At 34.3% G+C, this 19,865-nt stretch overlaps 1 protein-coding gene across 1 annotated transcript in view; it reads left to right on the forward strand.

Annotated features, from left to right (window-relative positions):
• The first annotated feature begins 6,158 nt into the window (after positions 1–6,158).
• Positions 6,159–19,865, forward strand: part of LOC106457628 (eIF-2-alpha kinase GCN2-like) — a 139,925-nt gene continuing 126,218 nt past the window's right edge. Inside the window, exons 1-3 of the mRNA XM_022383630.1 lie at positions 6,159–6,287; positions 11,539–11,666; positions 19,281–19,399. Coding sequence (XP_022239338.1) covers positions 11,565–11,666; positions 19,281–19,399 — 221 coding nt within the window. The 5' untranslated portion in view covers positions 6,159–6,287; positions 11,539–11,564. The remainder of the gene's footprint in view (positions 6,288–11,538; positions 11,667–19,280; positions 19,400–19,865) is intronic.

The following is a 19,865-nucleotide window of genomic DNA, read 5'->3' on the forward strand; positions in this document are numbered from 1 at the left end:
TTTTGAAGGTCATAGATAGACCAAATAAAATGTTTTTAATTGTGTATCAGTTTAAAGTTGAATATTATTTATGATTTTAGCTAACTACCCTGTTAGAAAAATATAACTATCTTAGCTGAAGATGACTCCTACCCTACCAAAATGTATTCTCACTGTTAAGTATGAAAAAAAATGATGCATAAACACTATAAATTCCCATTACAATCTTAAACACCTCAATCGGACCCCCTCTTACTCTTCCTTTTTCAAGAGAAAACAATCTGAGAGATTTGAACTTCTCCTTGTTTGACAACCCCTCCATCCCAGGCACTATTCTAGTAACTCTCATGTGAACCCTTTCCCACAATGGAATGTCCTTTCTGATGTTAGGAGCCCAAGACTGAATACAATACTCCAAATGTGGCCCAACCAGTAACATATACAATTAAATTATAGCTTCCTTAGACTTGTATTTAATAATTCTCTAGATACAATATAAAAATCCTATTTGCCCTACCACTAGCAACAACACATTGCTTGGATGGCTTTAGAGACTGATCGATTATTACCCCAAAGATCCCTTTCTTTCATAATACTGTTACGTCTTTGGTCGTTAGTTAATTTCCCGTATAATTTCTTTTGGATGAAACTTTAGCGACACAAGTCCTTTCTTAAATAAAACTAGTTTATTCTTTCTCAATTTAACTTTGCAAAACACTTAATTTCCACAGTCATCTTAACTTAAACACACACTATAATTTACAACGAACGATTCACGCACTTTACGTACTACCGCACTTGACTCAATTGTCCGTCTATACTTCAATCTCTCTGTCTGCTATACAATTCCGATTAATTGTCTGGCGCACTTATATACAAGAATAGAGGGCGTGTAGCAAATACTGGATTATTCGTCATGTTCCCCAATCTTTCTAGAACTCATTACTGTTACCAGAGTCACGTGACTTCCGCTGTCGTAACAATACTATTAAGGTTGTTCCCACCAAATTATACTTATAATTCAAATTATGATAACCTACATGTATTATCTTGCATTTATTATAATTAAAACCCATTTGCCATTTATTTGCCCAACTTGCTACATGACATAAATACTTTTGTAAATCAGCAGCATCCTCTTCACAGCTAGAGACACTCAAGACCTTAATAACATCTGCAACTTTAAGTGACTTATTGACCATTCCTTTATTTATGTCATTGATGTATATCAAAAAGAGCAAGAGTCGTAAGACTGAGCTGTGAGGTACCCCACTTGTCACATTAATCCAGTTTGACTGAACTCCATTTGTAACAACCTACTGCTTTCTTCTTTCCATCCACTCTTCTATCCAATTAGATAACGTATGCCCCACATCTATGGAGATAATTCTTTTACAAGCCTTTTATGTGGCACTTTGTCAAATTCTTTCTTAAAATCCAGATATACCGAATCTACCTACACCCTTACCATCATCTACATAAGCAGTAACTTTACATGCGTTAACTAACACTAATCTGAATGCTTCACTAACTTCAAATTCACTGGACGAATTTAATATTCAATGCTTGACTGGTTCTCGTATTTGTAATGTATCTTCGTTTCTACATATTTTGTAAACTTCCTCGATCATTAATGTTACGTCTCCGTTCGTTAGTTAATTTTCCGTAAATTCGTTCCGACGAACTTTAGCGACACAAGTCCTTTCTTAAGTTCTTTCTTGGTTTATTCTTTCTGAATATAACTTTGCGATACACTTAATTTCAACAGTCAACAAACGCTATAATTCTCAACGAACGTCTCACGTGCTCGTCTCAATAATACTCAGTTCAATTACACATTGTCCCGTCACGTTGTGACCGCCTTGTATATACAAGACTAACGCATATCTAGTAAACGCTAGAGCATTCATGAAGGAACAAGATATTTCTAGAAGTCAATGACGTGTTACTAGCGTCACGTGACTTCCACTGTCGTAACATTAACATTCTAGCTATTCTAGGACTATCTTTATAAACTTTCAAACCTATCATCATCATCATATTAGAAGCTCCTTTAGCTAACAACTAAATTAAAACATTGAAAACATAGCTTTCAACAATAATGAAAGTTAGCTTACCAAATCCACTTGAATTGCTTATTAGAAATTAAGCTAAGCTGGTTGATATGTTTCCTGTGGGAACAAAAGTAAAACTGAAATCGCAACTTCACATTGTCTATTGAGAAAAAACAAAACAAAACAAGAAAGTAAAATAACGTGCCATTTCAAAGGCGGGACGCTTGGTTTTCTATTGGTTATACATAATATAGGATTTAAAGTCAGAGAAATCTATTGGCAAGTTCTGAAAGGGATGATTGATGGGCGTGGCAAGAGTGGGCTGATTTTCTATTTGATAGCTCTGTAACTAAATAAGATTGAATGCTTTAAGTATTATGCTTTGCCTGAGCGATGACAATATTATACTGCCAACCCGAAAAAGGGTTAACAAAGTAGTTAGGTCTGCCATTCTCAGAAACATTGATAAATAAGGTCTTCAGACCAGTTTTGTGGTAAGCAGTTGTGACAAGCATAGGCTTGTTGTTTACCAAGCTATCTTTGGTGCTTTTACTTTGTATGTAAGTATTTGTTCTTCAAATTTCAAGGTTAAGAGGTCACGGGTATCTTTAAACGATACAGTTTAATGTTGTTAATTGTTACATGAAGTCGGTGTTCTGCATACACGTGTAAACATATCAATGTTTACTATTAAAAAAATGGACATCAGAAAATTTTGCAAAAACCTGCGGAAATCACAGTATTCCCAGGAAGATGGATACATCAAGGAGAAAGGTAGACCAAGCGAGAAGCGCCAAAGGACTGAAGATGAAATAGTTATTCCTGAAAACCCCCCCAAAAAATGATAGACTATTGGATCAAAGAGGCAGTGTGGATACTTCTGATCAAGAACATGAAGATATATTGGGTGAATCTAATAACATTGGAGGATTACATGAGCCGAGCAGCATCAGTGGAAATAAACCATGCTTAGGTCGACTCTTGGAGTAAGTGGTGTGGCTGATATATGATGGCACCACTGCCAGGAGTAGCGAGTGCTCTGGGGTTCAACAGAAATTAAGACAAATCATACCTAAAACCATTTACATTCACCGTTTTGCTCATCATCTTAATTTAGTCATTGTAATAAGTGTGAAATCTGTAACCCCTGTGGCTGACTTTTTTCAATGCTACAGACTTGCTAAAGTTTTTTAAGTGATTCTAATGTTCACGCACAGTGAATTATTTTCCAAACAAGATAAAACATGCACCTAAATCAAAAGCTTATAGAATTTAAAACAATGTTGGAAACATGATGGGCTTGCCAAGTGCATGCTGCAAGTACAATTGAAGCAAGGTTTGACTGTTCTAATAAATTTCTGTGGAGCATTGACATAAGTGACAGCAATTGAGACTGTGCATTAAATGCCCAATCCATTTTAGCACAACTTGACCAGACATTCATATATTGTATTGTTACGTCTCCGTTCGTTAGTTAATTTTCCGTAACTTCGTTCCGACGAAACTTTAGCGACATAAGTCCTTTCTTAAATAAAACTGGTTTATTATTTCTGAATATAACTTTGCAATACACTTAATTTCAACAGTCGCGGTATAACCAACGCTATAACTCACAACGAACGTCTCACCTGGCCAACAATATTCTCTGTCCGCATACATTCAATTACTCATTACCTTACTTGCTTCTTGGCCGGTCTTATATATACAAGACTACCCCAATTTAGTAGTCTCCTGACATTTCATGAAGGTTCGACAAGGAAGTGGCGTGATACAAGCGTCACGTGACCTGCATTGTCGTAACAGTATAATGTTTTTCAATGACATCTTACGTGAAGCAAAGAGAGCATCAGATATGCTGAAAAGTTCCTAGTTAGATAACTTAAAAGAAACAGATCTCATTGAGAGTCTTCTAGCAGAGTTGCAAACCTACAGATGTGATGAGAAAACTGCACATTATTTTCAATGTTCTTGTGATATCGTTAACAGAAATTACCTGAAATGTTGCCGGCGGCATCAATTACAGAGATCCACGCCCTCAAAAGTAGACGACTTTCTAGTTTTAAACACATTTGGGAAGCAGAACGCCATACGAGATTCATTTGATATGAAACAAGTCATCCTGTTTCCAACCATTCATAGTTTTCTTGGAGAACTAAACAAATAAGTCAGTGGGAAAAATTTCCAAATGTTCCACTTCCTGTCGACAATTGACCCCAAATCTGAAAAATTCTTTGATTTTGAGACTATTAAACTTCTTGCAACCCATTATAGGCTGAATCTTGAAGACATACAAATGGGAATGAGGCAAGGTAAGAGAATAAATGAGCGTTCATGTGCAATATTTGGGGCAGTTGAGGAGTTTGCAAACATCTCAAACCCCTATTTATGACGTTTTACAAGGTTATAAAGACAGCAATAACTTTCTAGTTATCACTGCCAACTGTGAAAGGAGCTTCAGCAAGCTAAAACTTATTAAAAATCACCTCAGAACCAATATGGCAGATAAGAGAATGAAGAATCTAAGAGTAATTAGCATGCACAGAGAACGTGCTCTTTCCATTGATTTTGATGTTATTGTTAACGGGTTCGTTACTAAGTTTCCAAACACAAGTTTATTGTGGTTCAAAGTTGAAGAGAAGGATCATTCTGGTTGGTGTCTTGGTAAGTTCATACTTTTGACCATTATTCACAATCCATTTTTAAAGGGACTTGTTCCCCCCCCCTAAAAATTGCTAGATATGCTAGAATGGTCAAAAACCTTGTGATCCTTTCCAAGGTCTGTGACACTTTGGGACTTCAAAACTCAATAGAAGTACATTTTGAAACCCAACATTGGCTCAACGTAATTTAGCACCCTAAAATTGGGAGGGGGGATAACTAGCCCCCTTAAAATTACACGTGAGTATAAGATGGCTTGTTTTGACCTCCCAGAATTTTGGCTTGTCCCCTCCCCTCCTAAATTTTTGGTGCTTGCGCTGCTGCTGATTGCGTTGCATATATATACTGCCTTAAAGATTTTCAAGATTTAGAAGCGTGTATAATTACAGTATTCCAACCATAACATATTCGCCGTATTCATTGCCGACGAAACGTTTCACTCATTTCTGAAGTGTTCAGGCTGGCTAGCACTCAACAAACACAACAATATTTATATAAGTCATTCATTATAACAACAATTATTATGGTATTGTTGCGTCAGCGAGGTCACGTGACTAGTATCACGCCACCCGTTTTCTAGAAATATCCTGTTCCTTCAGGAATGCCCTAGCATTTACTAGATTGGGGGTAGTCTGGTATATATAAGATGGTCACAATGTGACGGGAATGTGTAGGTAATGAGTAATTGAATGTATGCGGACAAAATATTGTTGGCCACGTGAGACGTGAGCGTTGTTATAGAGCGACTGTTGAAATTAAGTGTATTGTAAGTTGTATTCGGAAAGAATAAACCAGTTTTATTTAACAAAGGACTTGTGTTGCTAAAGTTTCGTCGGAACGAATTTACGGAAAATTAACTAACGAACGGAGACGTAACAGTATGAATGCCTTCTTCTAGCTAGCGAAGCATGACTGTTGTTGTAAATAGCTCGTATAAATGGTGTTTGTTTGTTTTTTGTGCCAGATGGCCTGAATAGCACCGAATTACACGAAACGCGCCGTCGTCAATGGATACGGCGTATGTGATGTGGTTGGAATACTATAAGTATACGTTCTTCTAATTTTTGAAAATCCCTAATGATTTCTTTGTTTGTTATAGAGAAAAGGCACAATGGGCTATCTGCTGTGTATACCGCGGGAAATCGAACCCCAGATTTTAGCGTTGTAAGTCTATAAACTTACCACTGTCCCATCGGGGATTTCCTTAAGGGAAGAAATATATATATAATGCAAGGATAAAAGTATAAGAGGGGCAATAGTAATATCTAATGAAAAGTAAATTAAATATACTTATTGAGAAACTGTATTTTTTATATTAATCATGCCATTTTTTATTACCCGCATTTTGAATTCACATATAAATACAATTTTCGTTTATATCGTAAGATAAAAAATAAAACACTATGTCATGTTTTATTCTTTAAAACTTACCTTATTATTCTACATTTTATTTTTAACCAAGTCAGACAGTTGAATACAACTTTAAACATGTGTGTAACTTTTGTAAGATGAAGGTGACTGTTTAATTGTGTTTTCAAATTTACAAGTACATTTAACTGTGTCAGTATGCGTCTTTAAAACGTAGAATATTATGAAGTGAGTAAAATTAATCACTTCAACTTTTGTTCATATCCACTTTGTAATTTCCAAATGATGAATAAATAAATACTTAGCAGATTGAACTGCTTCGTACTAGTAGTTGTTATCCTATACTGATAAGCGGTATAGTAATATTTTTTACATATTTTTTCTGTTTAATTAAGAAAGAAGTGTTCAACTTCAAGTAAGCATGTTGTATTTTTTTGTTTATTTTGAGTGGCCACGTGCAGAAATTATAATTTAATAACCATATTAAGTTATCTAGTTAAATCATATTAATAATAATTGTAAATAATTTAAGAGAAGTTACTAAACTGTAAACATTAGAAAATGTGTATCATGGTAAAGTTGACCCTTTTCCAGCTGTTTGTTTTGTAATTAGTACAATAAGTTTAAATCTAACTAAAACTAAGAAAAAAGAAGAGGAACACTTAGTTATACTGAATAAAAATTAAAGTCAAATATGTTTTGTAATGTTCGCAACGTTTCGGGTTGGATGCTTTTCTCGTCGTTGTGAACATGAAAAGTAAAAGATGTTTTTAACGTAAGCCATTTTAATTTATTTTATTGTGGTAAAAGTGTTTCCCCTTTCGATTCCGTCGTACCAAGGCGGCATTTTGCTGATAATTTTAATTATAACTAAGGCTAAGTTTAGTTGTTGAACTTGTAATAGTAATAGTACTAATATCTTAGTACTACTAGTAATAGATGAACTTAGTAATACTAAGAGTAATAGTTGAACTAATACTAATAGAACTATGAGTGGGAATCATGCTTGATGCTAAAAAGCATGTTTTTGTTTCCAGGCCTATGTTTTATTATATTTTTTATTTGTACTGTACTTCTACTCTACTCTTGTGCTGTTAGTACTAATGTAGTCCTCTTTTTTTTTTTATAAGATGCACTTAAGGGTCTTAAGCCTCATCTGCACAAAGGTGGAGATCTTTTTATACCCCATACTTATATCATCAGTGATACTTAACATTTGTTTTTCTTTTTGAGGTATGACCTTTTGTGACTTTGTATGTTAGATCCAGGCCCCATTATAAGTGCATCAAAAAAGACCTCGATTAATGACAGTCGAGGAGATGATGAAGGCAATACTAGAAGAAGGCATAGAATTGGTAATTGATGCATCTGATGGTAGTATCAGTGACTCGGAGGAAGTTCAAAATAATGAAGAAATGCATATAGAAGAAATGAACTCTGAAATTGAAGATAATTTTGAGAACAATCCAAAGGATTCTGGTGATGAAACTGCAGGAAATGAGTTTCGGGACAATGCAAGTAGTGATGAAGAGGAAGTTACCATCCAGGATAATAGTAATTGTACTTTGCAAAACACCTAGAAGTCTATGTCTGGTTATATCTGGCAAGCAAAGCCCAGAGAAACAGGTCATTCTAAAACTCGTAACGTGTTGAGGGAGACAATGGAACTTAAAGAGGATGGAAAGGTGCAAAACATACAGGACACACTAAATATATATTTGATTACTGAGATGAAACAAATGATTCTAAGACTTACAAATCAGAAGGCTCATTATGCATATGAAAAATGAAACTGTGAGTATAATGATAAAAAATGGAAAGACATAGATGAAATAGAACTTGAGGCACTGATATGGTTACTTATATATGCAGGGGTGTTGGTTCAGCAAACAAAGATATTAGAGAGCTGTGGAAGATGGATGCCTCTGGTTGACCAATATTCAGTGCTACAATGGGATTGGGGTGCTTTCAAAATATCCAGATGTTTCTACAATTCAGTGATTTTCAAACCAGGTCTTATTGCAGGAATATCAACAAATTGGCACCATTTAGAGATATGCTTACTGATTTTCAGGGCACGTTATAAGAGGCCATACAAGCCTGGAACACACCTGACAGTTGATGGACAGTTAGTGTCATTTTGTGGTTGTCCTTTCAGGCAGTACATTCCATCAGAACCTGGAAAGTATGGAATCAAATGGTGGCTTTGCTGCAATTCAGACAATGCTAATGTATGCAGCTTAAACATTTATCTTGACAAACGAGAAGGTAAGCATGCAACAAAGAATGATGGTGAAAAGGTGATAACACAACTTACACAGTTTTATCTTGGTTCTAGATGAAATGTTACTATGGACAATATTTTTTTTATAAGTGTACCTCTTGCAAAGTAAATGCTCGAGCATTATCTGACCATTGCTGGAAAAACAAATCAGAGATTCCTAAAACTTTTCAACCATCAAAACAGAGACCAACTGAGTCATCAGTGTTTTGATAATAATCTAATAACTCTGGTCTCCTGTGTTCCCAAAAAGAACAAAGCTGTTGTTTTCTTTTCATTTGTGCTTCAAACTGTAAGCAAAAGTAATCTCAGTGCAAAGTTAAGTAAAAAAAATCATAAAGGATAATGATATAAGTATATGATGTATCGCTAGTTCGAAAAAGATAAAATTTTTAGTTGTATTTATTTTAAAGGGTAATTTTATGCCTGAATTAGTAATTAGGACATTTCTTAAGCTGGTATTGAATTTCTATTGATATTTCCGACACAGTATAACATTAAAATGTTCACTGTGTCCTTCAGGATGAATTTTACATAGGGGTCTAAAATGACCCCCTTGTGCAGGTGAGGGTTAATTTAGTTTTAGGGTAATACGAAAATGATTAAGAATTCAAAGTAATGAAACTTCTCTAAACTCAAGTGGATCAGACAGCAATTGACGCAAGTTAAAAGAATCAATTTTAATTTTTGTGTTTTGGTAAGAATCTTCAATTATTTTAGTTGCTTAATCCTTACAGATAAGTCTTGTCTCATCCCTTCAAAATTTGATTTTTTAAATTTTTAACCAAAGTTTCATTTCTGATCTCCATATGCAGTAAAACATCAAACTTAATTGATCAATGATCACCCAGATCTCCGCTTTCTGAACCATTTGTATTTTGGAAGTTAACAATAAATATATAATAGCATTGTTCTTAGTAGTTTCCCTGACTGAAGAAAACCATCCTGAGTGGTCTTTAAAACCTCTTCATGACTTGACTAAAATTTTCCAATCTGTGTGTCTGAAATTGAAATCCCTTCCCTTTATTATGACTTTATATGCAGAAATTTTGATCTCACTGTTGAGATTCTCATTAATTTTACCAATTTCATTTGGTGGTCTGTAACAAATTATAACTAAAAGCCTTCTCCCTCTGTGCCCACTAACATAAACCCAAATAGATTCAATGTCTTTGCTATTATCTTTGATGTCCTCAACATAAGCAAGATGTAAATAACATTTTACATACACAACCACTCTTACCCCTTTACTAACCTATAATCCTATATTTCAAAGAAATATTTAACATTAACATTTTCTGAATTTAACCAAATTCTGATTATTCCCATTATATAAAATATTCTCTTCCAATTCTCCTAAGTCATCTGTCTTATTTCTTATACTTCTAGCATTACAATAATAACAATTTAGCCTACCATTAAAACTACAACTGTAATTCGTTCCAACCCTAAACTTTTCTTTACATCTTTCTTTTTCTGCATTTAGCTTATACTGGTCCTTACTACTCGCTGTCTAGTCCTAGTTTAAAGCTGCCCCTATACTATAGCTGAGTTTATAGCCCCAGTTCAGCATAAAAATGACATTGTCTCCTTCATATCTAGCTTCATAGTCTTTTTTTTTCTCGTTAATACTTTTTTTTATAGCCCAGTTATATAATTAACTCTTTTTAATGGTTTTTCTCACATACTTAAAAAGCATAAAAATTGTCACAGTTATAGAACAGTCTCAACTTTTTATGTTATATTATTCTGTGTCCTTCCATGCCTTGTATAATTAAAGAAAATAGCTCACATACCCCCAGTATTACCTTTGTGAACCCCAGGTTGGGAACCACTGATATAATACTATGACCTCTTCGTTCTCTCTTTGTAGCTCAAGCCACCAGTATGTAAAGTTTAACTTCATTCTGTAAATAGTAACACTTTCCTAGTTTAACCTATAATATTAATGTGTAATATAATTTCTTAAGTTCTTTGGGGTGTTTAGAGAGATAAATATCAAGTAAAGATGGTGCTCGTTGTTCTATGCATTTATTTAACTTCTGGTTTCTGAGTTTAAATAAAAATTTGTTTTCACTGTCTGTTTTACATTGAGTCTATTCTTTTCCTTTCTCAAATACAGTCAGAGAATTACTTTGTACTAAATATATTGTCAAATCTTCCATTATTCTGCAGACCTACCTTATTCTCTCCTTATCTAAGTTTTATCTGAGAATACCATATCTATTCAGATTTGTTCACATGCCAGCATCGTCCAAAGAGTACAGCATTGCCAAATGGTAAATTTGGTGAGATGTATACAGAAGCCCTAAAATCAATTTTAAGGTGTTTGGGAACATCATTGTATACAATATGGATCAATTATACATACTAATTTGTTAATGTAGCCATTTCAACTAATTTTTTTTGTATACCTTTGCCATTGATGTCTTTAGTTTTGTAATGGTAGATTCCCAGAATAAAGTGGTTAAAATTATAAGTTTTAATATTATTGTAAGTTATATTTTTAATATTTTAATTTAGATGTTTGCTAATGGGAGCTTGTCATTACTTAATAATAGTGATATGATCTACAAATTTTATATAGTAAGGAGAAAACAAGTACAGTGTAAGTACTATCATCATGAGTTAGTGGTTGAATTAGTTTAGTGCCAGTTAGATAGTGAGAGTTATTGCATCTGTTTGGCTGTATTAAATTTTATATGCTGCAAACTGATAAAGCATGACTATAATGGGTAATAAGTGTGATACTGTTGTTAGATAATCTGTTGTTGGGCAGGTTCTTTATGACTATTTGGTAAAAATAATGCCAAGTATATACACACTAGATAACATATTAATTTATTTCTTTATAAGTGAATAACATTTGCTACAAGCTATGTTTACTTGTAGGCATAATCTCAAATACAACAGTTATAAAAGCTATAAGCTGTGTCTTGTAGATGACCATAGTAAATGGTGTTTCAATTAATCCTCTGTCTTTTTTCCCTCCATTAATTATTTTACAGTGTAGAAGGAGCTTACATTAAGCCCTTATTTGGTGTATAATTAGTAAAATAGGTGTGACAAACATGTAGAGGCAGTTTGTATCAGATTAATAATTATTACTATGTGTGAAGTGGTTACAGAAAAATATATGCAGTAATATGGAAATGACTACTTGTTTTGTTTTAATAATATTTTAAATAATTTCACCAGCATTCCTATTTTAAGAGTTGACTAAAATGGAGGAGAGTCTACAAGAAAGGCAGGAAAATGAACTTAATGTACTTCAAGCCATTTTCTTTGATTGTGTCAAAGATCTCAGAAAACAAGATGTATGGAAGGTAAGATCAAGCCATCTTTAAAGCATATTTTAGAATACAATTGCAATTTAGCCAACACAAACTGAAAATAATTGTATTTTATATGGATTAATCATTGACAAATTTCATTCTGAGTGACAACTTAAATTTTAGTTTCATGTCATTAAGAACCGAAATTCCACAGATTAGCAAAACATTCTCTGTACTGTAGCATTTATTGTTTAACTAATATTATTTATAGTTTTTCTTATGTTACTGAGTAAAAATCTTAAAAAAAAACCACCACTAAAGTCATAATATTTTTATGTTCTTGTTTTATTTTTAACAATCCTTAGAATTTATAAAATATTTTAAGGAATTTTGTAAATTGTGTACCAGTTTGTGTATTGGATTGAAATAAAATACTTTTTATGATGTTGAACTTTTCTCTCTTAATTTTCTTGAAAGAAATTCATAAAGTATTTAACAGTAACATGATATTTCAGGACTTTATTCAGTTTTTAAGCCATTTGTTTAGTTGAAGTTGTGAAATTTTAAAATTACTTGTACTTATAAGATATTACACTTAACAGATTAAGTTTCATTTTTTCAGATTACTTTCTCAGGTGAAGAAGTAGTTTAAAATTTATTTTTCTCCCTAAATTCAAGCATTATTTAGCATTATTTTGTGAAGAAGAAGCCCCTAATAAAGCTATAGTTTTTCAACTGAGTCAAGTTGGTAATACATTTTGGAAACAGGACACACAACACACAATGTTTTCAGGACAAAACTTTATACCTAACATAACATTATTGACATTAAGGGACCAAAATAATAAACTATTGCAGTTAGATAATCTTATTAGCTTACCTCTGAACGTTCTACGAGTCAATATCCGTACATTAATATGAAGACTAAAATGGGACACAATACTACAAATGAGGCCTAATCAGTAATTTGTATAAAGAGATAGTTACCTCTTTTGAAATACAATCAGCATATCTATAAATACATCCTAAAATTGTATTAGCTTTACTGTTAGCAAAGGAGCATTGTTTTACTAGATTGAATGCTTTCCTGTGGCAATATGCCTTTCAATCATGCTGTTGAGTGGGTTTCTGTGTATGTGTACATATACATAGTAATGCACTTATCAGACTACAAAAAGGACACATTTTCATCGGAATACAAAACAAGTATATATTAGATGAAGTTAATAATCTCTTCTTACATTTATTTTTCTGTAGATCTTTAAACAAATCCCCATTTCAGGATACTTTGCCGCTCTCCATGTCACTAAGGTGGCTGAATATTTTGTGTATTTTCATAAGTAAACAAACTTACCAATCTGATCTTCTTAAAAATTGGATCAGTAAAACATCAGGGAATTCTTTAGATTGGATTGGTATTGATGGCCAATACAGAGATTGGTCACAGGCTTGTAACATCCTTTACGAGATCACAGATTAGGACAGGAAGATTTCCTGTTACCAAATTCATGTTGACTCTCCTTTTCATTGATATATTTCACTGAATGGTTTTTTATAGCTTCTTTTATTAAATTTTCTAGAATTTTTTATACTATAGAAATATGACCAAACAGTTTATAATTTTAAGGCAAGTCTTATTTTTTACTTTTTAAAATAGGAGTAACATTAGCAAATTTCCAGTCTTCTGTTACTCCCACTATATATTGGCTTATCAAAAATGAGAGGGAGAGCACGTCTGATCTTTAATCTCCTTTAAAGATCTCAGAAGAACATCATTTGGTCCTGTGGTTTTATTTAATTTTAATCTTACCATCAAGGGATTAGTGTCTACATTAGTGTCAAATGCAATATCTCCCACATGTTGCTAACATCATCTGAAGCAAAAACAGAAGAGAAAAAAGAAATTATTAAAAACTCCACCATCTTGCAGTCTTCACCAAAAACCTTGTCATAACATCTTTTAAGACCCAATTTCAAAATTCTACGTGTTGGTGCTAATTTCAATTCAGATAGACTAACCCCTGAACTACTGTAAACAGTAGTGGCACCAGCATAAAAAATTTGTGGGGCAAAACAAGACATCTTATACTTGGATGAAATTGTACATGGACTCGTTATTCCACTAAATTTTAGCATGTTAAATTACATTGAGCCAATGTTGGGTTTCAAAAAGTACCTTGTATTGAGTTTTGAAGCCCCAAAGTGTTCACAGACCTTGGAAAGGATCACAAGGTTTTTGACCGTTCTAGCAATTTTTAGGGGGCGAATGACAATTCCTTTTAAAAAATGGATTGTGAATAATGGTCAAAAGTATGAACTTACCAAGACACCAACCAGAATGATCCTTCTCTTCAACTTTGAACCACAATAAACTTGTGTTTGGAAACATAGCAATGAACCTGTTAACAATAACATCAGGATCAATGGAAAGAGCACGTTCTCTGTGCATGCTAATTACTCTTAGATTCTTCAGTCTCTTATCTGCCTTATTGGTTCTAAGGTGATTTTTGATCAGTTTTAGCTTGCTAAAGCTCCTTTCACAGTTGACTGTGCTATCTGGAAAAGTTATTGCTGTCTTTATAACCTTGGAATGTTCAGCAAAAGTCATAAATAGGGGTTTGAGATGTTCTGCAAATTTCTTAACTGCGCCAAATGCAGCACCGTAACACTCATTCATTCTCTTAGTTTACCTCATTTTCATTTGTATGTCTTCAAGATTCAGCTTGTAATTTAATAGTCTCAAAATCAGGGAATTTTTCAGATTTGGGGTCAATTGTTGACAGGGAGCAGAACATTTGGAGATTTTTCCCACTGACTCATTTGTTTAGTTCTCCAAGAAAACTATGAATGGTTGGAAACAGGATGACTTGAATATCGTATGGCATCCTGCTTCCTAAGTGTGGTTAGAACTACAAAGTCATTTACATTTGAGGGCATGGATCTCTGTAACTGATGCCGATGGCAACATTTCAGGTCATTTGTGGTAGCAATGTCACAAGAAAGTTGAAAAATTCTGATTTTTTTTTTGTCTACAAAAACAACTTTAAATGTATACTAAAAGCTTGAAAAATTTGAAAGATATGCATGTTAAAAGTTATAGTATGGAAACTCTGATGGTCACATGGTCGTGTAATCCATGGACTCGTTAACAAAACAGTTAACTCTAACCATTTCCTAATTTCTTCACCTAATCTGCTATTTTCTTCACTGATAAAGCTATCTTCTCTAAAGCTGACTTCAACTTATTGCTAAGTAAGCAAGTTCTGTAGGAAAGGTGTAAATCATTCTTATGGACCTCCTGAAAATTGTAGTCAAGCTCACAATTCTGAAACATAACCCAAAAATACCACCTGTCACACTCTATTAACTCCATCCATGTGTAGCATCTAATCATAATGAAATCTTTCTAGTCTTAGTTCTTTATTACCAATACACCCACCCAACATTTTAAAAATTAAACTGTTTCACAGTTTATAGATTAAATTGTAGATAAATGTTAATGTTGAAATTTTCCTATCAATTTCTCCAAAAGGGGGGGGGGGGCTGAAGTCTACCAGGAGGGGTCACCTGTTTTAACCACTTGCACCACTGTAGAGTAGTTTATTGTCTATCAGTCAGTCAGTCAGTAAACACTAAAATGATGTCATATAAGGGTAGCTTTACATTGCAGTTTGTCATGACATCAGTAAAACATGCACATGCTATAAATCCCAAGAAGAATTATGTATTCTATAGGCTGCAACTCATCATGACATATGAATTTCTAAAGCAAGAAATAAAAATATTTGTCACTGTTAATTTTGGTTTTATTTGCTCTTGAAGCAGAACACTTTTGGGAACCCTGTGCAAGTACATCTAGTTAGTAGTGATACTTTTAATTATTAGTAACGAAACTTAATGTACACCGCACCTTGTTACAGACATAATTAATTGTTAATTCTAAGTACCTAATTAATGGACTAAGTTATTAACAGCTTATTTTGATATAGTAAATTAAAAACATTATTATTTTTTTCTTGTCTCTTGAAGAAGAATGTCCAAATCATTAAGTTAATGTAATGCGTAAAAACATTATTTCCGATACGATATCTTATCTCGTATCACAAAAAGCTTTCTCAATTAGTACTGCCCTCTATTGACACAAATTTTTTGCTGGCCACTAGCCTTGTAACTTCCACTTCTTTCTGCATATTGACATGGAAATGATCATACAGCAACCAACCAACCACCAATAAGAATGCAACACTAACCCTATTGTAACTAGTGCTCTCTCTAATAATGCACCTGTTAATCACTTCTCTGTTACTGTTAAGACATGTTTGTTTTTGCTTACAACTGTTGTTATATTTTAATTTTGTGAATTTTTATTTCTCAGTACATTTTGTTCAAGTTTCTACTTTGTAAGTATGCACTTGCAGTTTCAAGTAGTTAAAACAACCACTGCTGTTACTGCACCTGCGGATTTACTGAACACTTCATCAGGATTGATCATACAGTCATTGTCTGATGCCCTGATTATTATGATCTGTAGAGAATTGTCTAATTTCTTGCAACATTCACCACCACCTGATGAGTATCTTGTTATACCAGTGTTTGGTGTGTCCGACAGGGAGGATGAAAATTTGGACAGTCTTTTTTTCCACCTTCTGATATGATTTTCAGTAGTGTGTTGTATTGAAGGACTTGTCCAGGTCTCCTTCTCCCTTTGTTGACTTGATTAATCAGATTTGTTTGATTTTAATCTTGTCTCATGTTTTTTATGATTCAACCCCTGCTAGTCATTTTGGGGAACAGTTGTGATCGGGGGTTTTGCTGCCTGTTGTTGTTTTTGGGTATTCCGTGTTGGTGACTCGGGTCAGAGCCATTGGGGGCCAGACTCTTCTATTTTGTCCACATTTGGTGGTCGTTTATAGTCGATACAGGTTTTGAAGGTTGTTTCTAAAGATCTAGCCCTCCATTTTCTGTCATCTCCCCCATTGTCTCCCCATCAAATTTCCTTCCCCTTCCCTGCAGGATCCCATTTCATGCTCACATTTGTTGGAGGTAGTGTGAGATCTAATTCTCAAGGGTGCTATCAAACTAAGAGATCCTTCTCCTTCATGGTTTTATTTACTTCTGCTTGTCATTCCCAAAAAAGACAGGAGATTGGCACCCAGTGATCATTTGTCATCTCTGAATCACTTCCTCGTCATTCCCAAGTTCACTTTGGAATCATACTTAATCTCTGTTGGGTTTTCACTCCAGGTCTGTGGATAACAAAGGTTGCTGTGTCAGATGCATATCTCCATATTCCCATCTCCCTGGCATACCTACATTTTCTTCATTTTGTTTACCAGGGGTATGTTTTTCAGTTTTGCCTGTCCTCAGCTCCCTATATGTTCTACTGAGTTGTTTGGTATTTTGCTTTTGCTGCTTCATTCCCGGGGCTTTTGTTTCCACCAGTACATGGATGACTGTCTCCTGCTTTCATCCTTATAGGCTGACACTGGCCTTCATACTCAGTTTCTTCTTTAGGAAACTCCCAGAGTCAGTTGGCTCATCAAGGTGGATGATTCCCTTTCCGGTTGTGGAGCATATCTTGACTATCAGGAGGTTTTGGGAAGGTGAATTCTTACCAAATCTGCTTCTTGTAGCTCCTTGCTGTTCAGCAAGCTGTACTTCACTTCCTACTATCTCTTCGGGGACAGATGGTGAAGTTTAATTCAGATGGATGATTCTATGGTGGTGTTCTATATCTCCAAGCAATGAGGCACCTGGTCAAAGGACCTTTGTTTTCAGACATTGGATCTCCTTTATTGGACCCACAGCCATCACATTACTTTGCTGGCAAGCCATGAATCTGTTTGTGGATTGGTTATCCAGATCCAATTTAGATTCTATTGACGGAGTGGTCTTTGGATCCTGTCATTTTTCGGAAGTTGTGTGCTCATTGGGGAATCCCCAATATAAACGCATTTGTGTCTCCTCTCAACACAAACCTTCCCCATTTTTGTTTGCCTGTAGTGGATGCTGTCAGCCAGAATTGGACTAATTGTTAATTATATGCTTATCCTCCTAATTGGCTTCTTCCTCATGTTATTTCGATAGTTCAGACCACTCCTTGTTGAGTTTTGTTGGTGGCCCCATATTGTCCAGATCAGATGTGGTTTTCACTTCTGTGATAGGTGTTGGTGTTATCACCTGTTCCTCTCCCTTTATCTCCCATGCTACTTTGTCAGCCTCACTCCGGCATGTGTCATCCTTCTCTACCCTCACTCCATCTTCATGCATGGCTTTTGTTTGGCCCTTCCCTAGATGATCTGGACTTTCCAGGTGTGTTGTCTTCTTGATTTCCTGTCCTATTCGACCATCCTCATTGGTGGTTTATCAGTGTAAGTGGGGTACATACTGCTCTTGGTCTCTACGCTGGGGTTACCATCCTTCTCAATCTACCATTCTTCATTTGTTGTCCTTTTTCACTCGGCTTTATGACAGGGACCTCTCGGTTTCATCTCTTGCAGTTTACAGGGCGACTTTGTCTTCCATTTTTAAATTTACCAAATTATTATCTGTGTTCCACTCTCCTGTACTTTCGTTACTTCATTCATTCTTTATTACTTGTCCTCCCTGCCCTGCATTTTTCCCCAATTGGAACCTCAGTGTTGTCCTTCTTGCTCATGTTCATCCTCTGTTTGAACCTCTATCATCTTGCTCATTATTCCTTATTCCTCTTGTTGTTGGCACGTGATCGCTGTTGTTCCAATGTTTTTGCAACCAATGTTTGCTGTATATTGTTCCACCATTCCTGTGTTCTTTTCTTTCCCAACCATTCCTTTCTACCCAAGACTTTGGTTGTTGAAAATATATTTTCAGTTTAGGAAAATGTTAAATTTCAGAAAATTATCTACTTTGTAGGTATTTCTCTTCATTTCCACGACAGTATAAGCTAGTTTGCAGCAATCTACTGAGACAATGGTGATATGTAGCAGACTTTCACTTTGATTTCAGAAACTCGTAATAATTTATGATTCTGCTCACAAGGACTTAATGCTTTTTAATAATCAGATCAAACATTATTTTATTACAGTACCATAGCCGATAAAGTAAGTGGTTTGCACACACACACACACAAAACACAGTTTTCTCCATTAAAGTTTTGTTTATTTCTTGCTATAAATTCTCAAGTTGAAAATTTACTACATCTACATTTTTTCACTTGAAAATTTTAATTTTAAAATATCATTTAATTTATTAAAGCTTCAAAAAAGTATTTCATTCCATTCCCTCTTGCCAATAAATGTAACATTCCTTGTTTGCATAAAACAAAGCAATGATGATTAACAACAAAACATTTTTACAATTTTTATTCAAATTTAGGAATAGTGTGTCTGTCCAGTTGGTACTTAATGGGGAATAATGTATTGTCCAGCAGAGAAATAAAATTTTTTGGCATCAGGTAATTTAACTTAAAAAGCTCAGCTTTTTTTTCTTGAAAATCTTGCAAAAATGAACTAAGTGATTGAAAAAGGTTGAAGCCTTGACAGTGTACACTGAAAATATTTATTTGTCCAGTTAGGTTAGAAAAAACAAAATTCACTGAAGTGTGCGTAATTTTTACTTGTCTTTGTTAACAGGACAAGGATTATGTTAAGTGTTGGTTTTTATAAATAATTGTTCTCCTTGAAGGTATGGCGGCCACCAGAAGTACAGATTACACTGCATCCACAACAAAGTATGACAGCTGGGAAAGAAGTTCATGTTCAGCTTGATCTGATTGTGAGGTGTACAGAAGACTATCCAAATGAGTAAGTCATAGTAGGCTCTTACCTGAAACAGAATGATCAAGAAATTAGAATCAAGCAAATATATAAGAATATCTTGCGTGTATTGTGCATTACATACTGCATTGGTTAGCTCATCATTGTATGCTAAGTTTATTTTGGTACTCAATAGTGTTTATAGAAGTTTTTTTTTTACAAAACCAAGAAAACAGTATTAGTGCAAAAATTAATTTCAAAGCTGATAATACTATACAGCTTCACATATTTATTCTACCAAAATCATGCTACAAAAATGATAAGGGACAGATTTTTTATTTGGTGTAAGTTGAAAGTTTGCTTTTATGTCTAATACTTGTGTAAGGTGAAGACATACAGTATGCAACTTTGCAGTAATGTTAGGTTAGAGTTTAGCAGTTGCATCTGTTACGTATTGCAAATTTGAAATAGTCTGAAGCCGATATTCTAGTTAATTTATGCTATTTGCCAACAA

Source organism: Limulus polyphemus, unplaced genomic scaffold (assembly GCF_000517525.1).
Source record: "Limulus polyphemus unplaced genomic scaffold, Limulus_polyphemus-2.1.2 Scaffold353, whole genome shotgun sequence".
NCBI lineage: Eukaryota > Metazoa > Arthropoda > Merostomata > Xiphosura > Limulidae > Limulus > Limulus polyphemus.